Source organism: Oncorhynchus nerka, linkage group LG12 (assembly GCF_034236695.1).
Source record: "Oncorhynchus nerka isolate Pitt River linkage group LG12, Oner_Uvic_2.0, whole genome shotgun sequence".
In the NCBI taxonomy this organism is placed as follows: Eukaryota; Metazoa; Chordata; class Actinopteri; order Salmoniformes; family Salmonidae; genus Oncorhynchus; species Oncorhynchus nerka.
In genome coordinates this window covers 18,567,335-18,577,648 of record NC_088407.1, presented here as the reverse complement: position 1 = coordinate 18,577,648, position 10,314 = coordinate 18,567,335, and the positions used below count along the sequence as shown (strand labels likewise).

Sequence of the window (10,314 nt, the reverse complement as noted above, 5' to 3'; positions counted from 1 at the left end):
TCCAACAGTCAGAAACGCGTGCCAGCCCCCGCCTCTCAATACCTATTTCGCTTGCCGTAATTTCGAACTCACGCATGCGGGGTAGGGTGGAACAATAAATCTCTAGACAAAAAGGTTTGTCCCAGATGAACCAAAAGAGTTGGGAAAGCAAGTGAAACAGTAGCTAGTAGAACTCAATGTACTTTCCACATTTAATTTATTCTCCATCTCCAAGACATCTTCAGAACATATTGACAATAGTACACCTCAATTTGACAGCTCTGAAACCACATTACAAGAGAATCCCAATGCAGAATTTGATGTCCAAAACTATAAGTGTTCTGTAAACAAGACAGAAACAAACAAAAAAAAATTTTAAAATACATTCTAGCAGATCAAACAACCTATATAGGTGCCAGCCTGAGACTTTCACATGCAGATATCTCAGGCTAGCCCCAAGGCAAACATCCTAAACAGATGTCAACAAACAATAGCCATCTGCACCCCTTTGGCCCATGTCTGTCAAACAATGGAGGAGCGAGCCTCTCAAATCAATTGATAATGTGTGAATCAAAGCCTGATTTACACATACATGACAAAGCTTAGCTGTACTGGTTACATATCACAGCATGCTGAAAAGGACAACGTGAAGATTTTTTTTATCCAAGCCTACAGTTTGGGTCAGCCATATTGCATTAATCAGCCATAAGTTATTGGGAAAGTGTTGTTCCATGCTTCAATCATAGTATGGGTCTAGGCTGCTGGGTCAGGAGGAGGCCGAAGCGTTTCTTCAGGGTCACCCGGTGCCTGGAGAACTTGTCATCAGGCGAAAAGCGGGCAGGATGGGCAGAGCTGGTGGGCTGGCCCAATAGATCCAGCTTCTGTTGAGCCACGCCATGGGAGAACGTGAGGAAAGAGGGTTGAGAAGATAACAGATAGTATGAACAAGTAGCCTTGTATAACTTGTCACATAGCTAGGATTTTAGTGTTGGACAGGCACATTTTCTACATACAAGTTGTAGGGTCAGAAAAATAAGTTATTTGGATACGTGTACCAATCCTTAGAGAAGATTATGAATTGTGTAATTAGTTGACGTGCCATCTAAGCAGGACATAAAAACCCTAACGTTAGCTAACTAGCTATTTAAATCAGGACCTAGTTACAATAACACCATATAACGGCCTACACACAATGTAATAACACGTTCCGTGAAAAATCCATTAAAATACTGAAAATGTAGCCAATGTGTATAGAGCAGACACGATTCTATTCCACATTGAATACTGCTAAACGTTACAGTACAGTAGTTAAATTAAATAAATCAAAAGTAGCTTGCTAAACATACCTTCAATGTGTAAACTCTCTCCCCATTCTCGTTCAAATAGAATTGCAGGAACATCGTGGTAAATAACTTGTGCTTTTTAAGTTATAAACAAATTTACTGCACCGACCAAAGTGGACTTGTTCACTTTTATTTTACAGAAAATGTATCTGTAACGTTCCTGCGCTCCACGTGCAACTTTTTGTCATTTGGTAGAAACTAAAAAGCGGATATCCGTAAGCAAAAGGATAGCTCTTCCGCAAAGCAAATCGGGAAAATGAGTTTTATTTGCAGTCCTCATACTTGAAAGAGTTTTCGTATTATAATAGTTTATAAACACAGTCTGTACAACATTATTATAATGTTCTGTTTATAAAATAGTTTTTTTTTGTCCCCATAATGTTTGATCATCGTAACTATCTGAGTTAGAATCAGAACTCGAAATGTTTATTTTTGAAACAAAATGAACGAAAAATGCAAAATTATAATTTGCGTGTGCGCACAGATTGCAAAACATCGTCCAAAACAAATGCCATAACAGGTGAGTTTTTATATATATATAGCTTCTCAAGTTTTTCTGATGATTAATCAAATTACCCAGTGGGATATCAATGTATTTTCCCTATTATGCTGGCTTTAAATACATCAGATTCGCCAGTCTCTATCATAAGAGGCGGCCTGTCTGTGATAGTTTATGACACTTACAAAGTTAGTTTTATTACATAGTTTTCATAGTTGTTTTCGATGCAGCTAGATCAGTGATGTCCAACCGGGGGGACTGGGACGAGGACGACTCAGTCAGGGTCTCAATTTAATATTGCTAGTTAGAATAATAGAATACACAAGGTGAAATTTCGAAATTTGGTTAGCAGTCACTCAATTAGCCCATGTCAGCATTTTTTAGATTGGTCAATTATTCAAGCGGCCAGCTATCTAAACTTGTAACCTAGTAAGCATGGTCGAATTACCGACCAGGGGCCCATTGATCATTCATCAGTTATCATATTAAAAACTGCAATCATTTGCCTCCACCCTATGGCAAAATGTGTAGAATTGCAGGAATTTAATTTATAAAATAGCAATACTTCTCCCCGCCCCACTAGTTGTAATAGTCCTATTTCAGGGAGAGATTGAGACGCTCACTGACACTCACTAAACAAAAACTCCCAAAGTTACAGTAAGTTTAGCATGATATCAAATACTGTGTGTTTTGGCAGGTGCAAAAATTCAAATTCTTGACCGATCCACTTCTGGAAACAACCCCACAACCCACTTCTTTATCCCAGGAGGAATAAGAAGGAAGATCATCTCCCATGGACCTTGGCGATACACAGACAGCATCCATACCAACTCCTCTTCCTCATACAGACCCGGATGAATCAAAGTCTGTAACGGCACAGGGAGCAAACCCAGACTGTGGGGTGGACTCGGAAAGGCCCATGTCTGAGTCAGAGCCACCACCTCAGATACTATGGGAATCACACCCCGCACAGACGGTGTCTATTTCTCCACTTCCTAACATAGACCCTGAGGAATCAGAGTCAGTTCTGAAGCTGGAGACAGCCCCATGCCCTGAGGTGGACCCCGAAAACACAAACTCTGACTCAGTTCCATGTCAGACACAAGAGGAATTCGACTCGGCACAGAAACCATCAGAGCAGCGAGATCCAGTCCCAGGTTTGATCCTGCTGACTGATCTCTCCTTTCCAACTGTGTCAGAGACAGCACTGTGTCTAGGACCAGAACTAGACCCATATGACATGAGGGGCTCTGAGGATCCCATATCTGCTTCAGAACCACCTCTGATAGACGTGGAACCAGACCCTGAGTTGGCGTCTATACCCAGGCCTACTCCTCATCTTCACATAGATTCCAGAGAGCTAGAGGCTACGCCGAAGCTGTGGCCAGACCCAAGCCCTGACACAGACTCAGAAAACCCAAGATCTACAACAGAGACACCGCCTGAGCTCCAAGGGGAGCCCGACCCAGCCGAGATACCTTCAGAGCAGCCGGCCACAGCATTGACCTCTATGTCTGAATCGGAGGTTGACCTGGCCTCTCCAGCTGTATCATGTTCAGTGTCATGTGTTGGACAACCAGACTTGTGCAATGGGATGCGATCTGAAAATCCCATGCCTGCCTCAGAGCCACTTCAGATAGAGATAGAAAAATGTCCTGATCTGGTCCAGATAAAGGCTAATGATCCTCTACCTCACCTAGACTCGCAGGAATTTGAGCCGGTGCCACCTCATCAATCCGACCCAGCACAGACAGGCCTACAGCCAGAACAGCCAGCCCCAGTCTCACTGACTGTCAAGACTGAGCCCGGTCTCTCTTCTCTGGCTATATTGTATCCAGCAGCATACATCAGACAAGAACCAGGTGTAGAGACTCTGCAGTCTGACTCACAGGGGAGGGACAGAATCCTTGAAAGTTCCCACCTGCGATGTCTCCAACCACAGTCTCAGTCTCTCCCATACTTTCCACCCATACAATCGCCAACATATTCACCCATGCGGCCTCAGCAGACTCCATCCATATCGAATGGCCCTTGTCCGATGATCTGTCACTCAATCCTTATCCCCAGCTGCCCTCCCCTGGATCTCCCATCAGACTTTCCTTTATATCACCCCCAGATGAACCACAACTGCCCTCAACCAGGCCCTAATCACCCTTCACTGACCCCCCAACCGAGGACTAATTTCCTCTCACTGGCCCCCCAGCTACGCCCGAACCACCTCCAACCACCACCGGACCTCCAGCTCGGCCCAGGCTTACCCGGTCATCTCCCTGGGATGGCTGGTTCCATCCCTGGTTCTATCCCCAGCCAGCCCCCACCTCCCCAGGCCTGGTGTCTCAGCGAGGGCTCCTCCTCCCGGGGGATGTTTGAGAACTACAGGTGGTGGCAGAACCTCCGAGACATAGCCAGCAAAATCTACCCCGACAGTGGACCTGACGCAGAGGCCCTGGCCTGCTTCTTCATGTGAGTTTTGAGGTTGCGTCTGAAATGGCACCCTTTTCCCTATGTAATGCACTATTTTTCATAGAGCCCTGGACAAAAATGAGTGCACTCTTATAGGGCACTTTCCATCCCCCTTTCCCTGAACTATTCTTGTTTAGCTAGTTTTTATGTAGACTCTTGCTCAGTGACTTGGTGCTGTGTATTGTTTTGGTAATACAGTCTTTATTACTACATAATAACTGAATATAAATAGAAACCTTGTATCTTATTGACCTTTTATTAAAAATTTTGCACTGTCACTATGCAGACTCACAGGGCCCTACACACTCACACACACAGTGTCACTCCAACACACACAAACACTCACACCATCATCTGCTCACTCACACATAATATGCATTTATACTGACTCTACACACACTCTACACTGCTGCTACTCTGTTAATCTTATATCCTGTTGCCTAGTACCCTTACCCCTATACATATCTACCTCTATCTCTCCAGTATTCCTGCACATTGTAAATATGATATTGGAACCGAACCTGTATATAGTACCCTTACCCCTATACATATCTACCTCCATCTCTCCAGTATCCCTGTCCCCTTACCCCTATACATATCTACCTCCATCACTCCAGTATTCCTGCACATTGTAAATATGGTACTGGAACTGACCCTGTATATAGTACCCTTACCCCTATACATATCTACCTCCATCTCTCCAGCATTCCTGCACATTGTAAATATGGTACTGGAACTGACCCTGTATATAGTATGCTTACTTGCTACTTGTGTTCTTCATATTTTTATATCTTGTGTTCTTGTTCTACCTTGTTATTAATAGTATTACACTGTTATTGATTACTGCATTGCATGGTTTTGAGTTAGCAGGAAAGACATTTCACTGTACTTGTGCATGTGACATTAAAACTTGAAAACTAATAGTCTCTGAGTAGAGGACCTGCGAGTGAGAGTTGTAGAGGGTTTTGTTACAGTTTTGGCTACATAGTTATTGACCGTGCTACCCCTAACCCTGTGTGTGTGTGTGTCTCTCTTCAGTCCAGTGATTCGTTCCCTCTGTCTCCAGTACCCCTCGCTCCTCTTCACCCAGGGCATCAGTATAGCGGTGGGAGAATGGGGGAAGCTCTCTAACTACGACCGTATGGAGTACTATCACTTGGCCCAGAAGTGAGTCCACAGTGTGTGTGTGTGTGTGTGTGTGTGTGGTGAGTGTCAGTCAGTCAGTGCGTCTGTGTGTGTCCTCACAAAACACAAGATGTCATTCAACTTTGGCACAGTTTTTTAAGACACACAAACAACTTTTGAAAGAAGTGTTAACACTGACATACCATCCAATTATTAACCCTCACAGTTTGTACAGTTTTGTAACTCCCATAGCTCTGCACCTAAAGAGCAATCTGGGATTGGTTCATCCATTTCTATACGGATATTGCCATTGATTCCATCCCCCAGATTGCTCCTTTAAATGTACTTTTCGTGTTAACGTTAACAGAATGTTCTCATAAAAGATGGAATGTTTGATTAGATGATCAAATAAGTGGGTAACTGCATCATTGTGGAATTACATTGAAGGCTACTAACAAAGATACCCTACTGAAGATATAAAGATATGAATCATGTGGAAAGAGTTTATTTATCCATTTAGATTCAATTTACATTAGTAGTTTCAAGTCTTAATGTCACGTGCACAAGTGCAGTGAAATACCTTTCTTGCGAGTTCTAAACCCAACAATGCTGTAATCAATATCAATGTAGTACTGAAAATAACACAAGGTAGAACAAAAACACATGAGAAATAAAAAATAAGAACACGAGAAGTATTTAAACTATACTGAACAAAAATCTAAACACAACATGTAACAATTTCAAAGATTTGACTGAGTTACAGTTCATATGAGGAAATCAGTTCATTTAAATAAATGCATCAGGCCCTAATCTATGGATTTCACATGACTGGACAGGGGCTCTGCCATGGGGGACCCTGGGAGGGATCAGGCCCACCCCCTGGGGACCCAGGCCTAGCCAATCAAAATGAGTTTTTCCCCACAAAAGGGCTTTATTACAGACAGAAATACTCCTCGGTTTCATCAGCTGTCCGGGTGGCTGGTGTCAGACGTGTAATGATCATGCTGTTTAATCAGCCTCTTGATATGCCACACCTGTCAGGTGGATGGCTTATCTTGGGAAAGGAGAAATGCTCACCGACAGGGATATAAAATTGTGTGCACAGAATCTGATAGAAATAAGCTTTTTGTGCGTATAGAACATTTCTGGGATCTAACTAGGCAAGTCAGTTAAGAACAAATTATTATTTACAATGATGGCCTACACCGGCCAAACCCGGACGACGCTGGGCCAATTGTCCTATGGGACTCCCAATCACGGCCTGATGTGATACAGCCTACACGCTGCATTTATGTTTTTGTTCAGTATATATATATATATATATATATATATATATATATATATATATATACAGGGTCTGTTCCAGTACCATATTTACAATGTGCAGGGATATTGGAGTGATAGAGGGAGATATGTATAGGGGTAAGGTGACTAGGCATCTGAATAAATGATAAACAGTAACAGCAGCATATATGATGATTGTATGTGAGTCCGTGTGCGTGTGTGTAGAGCCAGTATAAATGTGTGTGAATGTTGTGTGTGTGAGCAAATTGTGTGCGTGTGTGAGCAAATTAAGTGTGTGTGTGTGTGTGTGTGTGTGTAGAGTCCAGTGAGTGTGCAATGAAAAATGTAAATACAAGGGTCAACTCAGATAGTCCATGTAGTCATTTTGTTAGATATTTAGCAGTCTTATGGCTTGGGGATAGAAGCTGTTCAGGAGCCTGTTGGTGTCAGACTTAATGTACTGCTTGCTGTGCAGATGCAGAGAGAACAGTCTATGACTTGAGTGGCTGGAGTCTTTCTTGGCCTCCCTTTCACACCGCCTGATATAGATGTCTTGGATGGCAGGGAGCTCAGCCCCAGTGATGTACTGGGCTGTTCGCACCAGCCTCTGTAGCGCCATGCAATCGAGGGCGGTGCTGTTGCCATACCAAGCAGTGATGCAGCCAGTCAAGATACTATCAGTGGTGCAGCTGTAAAAGTTTGAGGATTTGTGGGCCCATGCTAAACCTTTTCAACCTCCTGAGGGGGTAGAAGCGCTGTCACGCCTTCTTCACGACTGTGCGTGTGCGTGTGGAACAGTTTAAGTCCTTTGTGATTTGGACACAGAGGAACTTGAAGCTCTCGACCCGCTCCACTGCAGCCCAGTCAATGTGGATGGGGGCGTGTTCTACCCCCCTGTTTCCTGTCGTCTGCGATTAGCTCCACCCTCGATCAGCTCCTCTTTCTCTAGTATCTCTGAATGTAATTAGATTACAAACACTTGTCACATAGCTTGTCAAAACATGCTGTTTGTGGCCCTAAATGCCATGGGTGCTTCCTAAATGGCATCCTATATCCTATAAAGTGGTAGTACATACTATACACTTCTTTTGACCAGAGCCCTATTGGCCCAGTCAAAATTAGAGCATTATGCATGCGAAACATGAGAATGGGACGACCTGGTAATTGATGCTCGGTTTCTGGTTGTTTCTCATAATATTTGACCAATATAGTAGTGCACATACATTTTGATCACGATAAAGTATGTTGGGGAATAGGGTGTCATTTGAGGTGTCTTGTGTGTGTGCTTGTGTGTGTGTGTGTGTGTGTGTGTGTGTGTGTGTGTGTGTGTGTGTGTGTGTGTGTGTGCTTGATCAACTCTAGATTCGTGGAGCTTGAGGTGGAGGAGGTGACAGCTAAGGAAAGGTCAAAGGTCATACAAAGGTCACCGTCAGGTCAGAGTGGAGCCCAGGCTGAGTTGAAAGGTCAGGATTCCTGCATGCTAACTACCACTGAGAGGTCACAATAGGTCACCAGCAATTTCACAACATTTTCCGGATTGACTAACCTTCATGTCTTAAAGTAATGATGGACTGTCATTTCTCTTTGCTTATTTGAGCTGTTCTTGCCATAATATGGACTTGGTTTTTTACCAAATAGGGCTATCTTCTGATGGGCTGAAACGCATTAAGAAGGAAATAAATTCCACAAATTAACTTTTAAGAAATGCATTCCAGGTGACTACCTCATGAAGCTGGTTGAGAGAATGCCAAGAGTGTTCAAAGCTGTCATCAAGGCAAAGGGTGGCTATTTGAAGAATCTCAAATATAAAATATATTTAGATGTGTTTAACCCTTTTTTGTTTAGCATATGTGTTATTTCATAGTTTTGATGTCTTTACTATTATTCTACAATGTAGAACATTTAAAAAAATAAGAAAAACCCTTGAATGAGTAGGTGTTCTAAAACATTTAACCGGTAGTGTATAGTGAATTATATATATAGTTAAAGTGATTAACCAAAAAGTGAATTAATCATTTGTATCAACAAATGAAGCCACATGGTGTGGCAACTTTATGATGGTCTCTCTCTCTCTTTCTCTCCCTCTTTCTCTCTCTCTTTCTCTCCCTCTCCCCTCTCTCTCTCTCTTTCTCTCCTCTTTCTCTCCCCTCTCGGCAGGTTACACGGGGAAGAGCAGTGCCACCACGTCAGCCAAAGAGACAGAAACCAAATGCAACACAAGAGTTAACCAAGCCAAAGACAAAACTCAGAGGGCCACTAAGAGTGGCAGTGGTCCTAGAGTGTCCCGTGGTCGCAGACTAGGGAAAGTGGACATCAAGGTATTGACAAAAGTTACTGGAAGCTACACTTGTAGGATATAGAGACTGTCCCAAAAGGACCCAGTCACTCTTGTCAGATGCTTTAGTTGCAGTTAAACTTTATTCATTTGGCATGGCCGTGTAGAATGTTAAACAAAGGCAAACAATTTGTCTTCTTTCCTTAAGGTCCTGGAGGAACGTGCCCTCGGGGAGTACACGGCAGCCATGGAGGCCCTCCTTATTGACCCCACCGGGGTCAGGGAGAGGTTAGAGGTCGGAAATCAAGAGGAAGAGGGGGATGAGAAGAAGAATGATGAGGAAGAAGAGGGAGGAGGAGATGGGGAAGGCTCGTTCACAGAGTACCTAAATGAGCTGTGCAGTCAGAAGGAGTTTGTCACTAAGGTAATGAACAGACAAAGGAATTGATGTGATGTCTATTTTTCTTACAATCATAAGCATTTCCTGGTGGATTCTGTCTGTTCAGTCTTATAAATCGTATAGTGTGATGATGGATTTTTAAGGTAACGAACAACAGTTGAGAAAAAATAAGAAACCTGCACACTGCTCTCGCTGGTATCCCTGCTATTTTTACATATCGGCCTCAAGGCCTTCGTATTAAAAAAGTTTTATCTAAGGGCGTCTCTTTTGTACCCACATGTACAGACAAACCATTTGATACGAAAGTAGATCTGTTTAAATTATTTTGCAAAATTAAACATCTGTTTTCCCCAAACACTATTTCTGGCATAGAAACCCAACAAAGAACTGTTACCCATTTTAAGCCCAAAAGAAAATGGTGTTTTATGGTTAACAACTCATCGATTAATACCTATTGTAGGTTAGTCGAACAAGAAGCCATGTCAGTATATACGAGACGAACAAACCGTATTCAGAAGAACCTCACCAGGACAGAAGAACATGTTTGGTTATCAAACCTGCAGACAAGGGGGGTGCTGTGGTTGTTTTAGAAAGACAGAGACAACTCAGTAATGAACATTTGTGTTGATCCCACACAGGTGTTCCAAAGGGACATTCGCTCTAATCTGGAGCCCGATTAAACAACCTCCTCTCACAACTTGAATATGAATCATCTCACAACTTGAATATGAATCATCTCACAACTTGAATATGAATACCTTTGCTACAAATGTGCCATACGTCCATGCCTGTACATTTAGCCTAAATTAGGGATTTATCCAGGCAGACCAGTGGTTGCAGGAATAATCCCAATGTTAGAGCCATTGCTGAACTTTGTTGACTCTTTTATTAAAGCTCACGTGCAAGCATTGCCAGCATATGTGAAAAACTACAGACTTCATAAACA

The 10,314-nt window shown here is 42.8% G+C and overlaps 1 protein-coding gene across 1 annotated transcript; it reads left to right on the top strand.

The window, feature by feature from the left end:
- Nucleotides 1-2,526: 2,526 nt before the first annotated feature.
- On the top strand, nucleotides 2,527-10,314 carry LOC135574104 (histone-lysine N-methyltransferase 2D-like). The gene is made up of 5 exons (XM_065024978.1): nucleotides 2,527-4,284; nucleotides 5,323-5,451; nucleotides 7,963-8,156; nucleotides 8,851-9,011; nucleotides 9,177-10,314. Exons 1-5 carry the CDS (start codon nucleotides 2,615-2,617, stop codon nucleotides 9,414-9,416), a joined length of 2,394 nt encoding a protein of 797 aa, XP_064881050.1. The 5' UTR covers nucleotides 2,527-2,614; the 3' UTR covers nucleotides 9,417-10,314.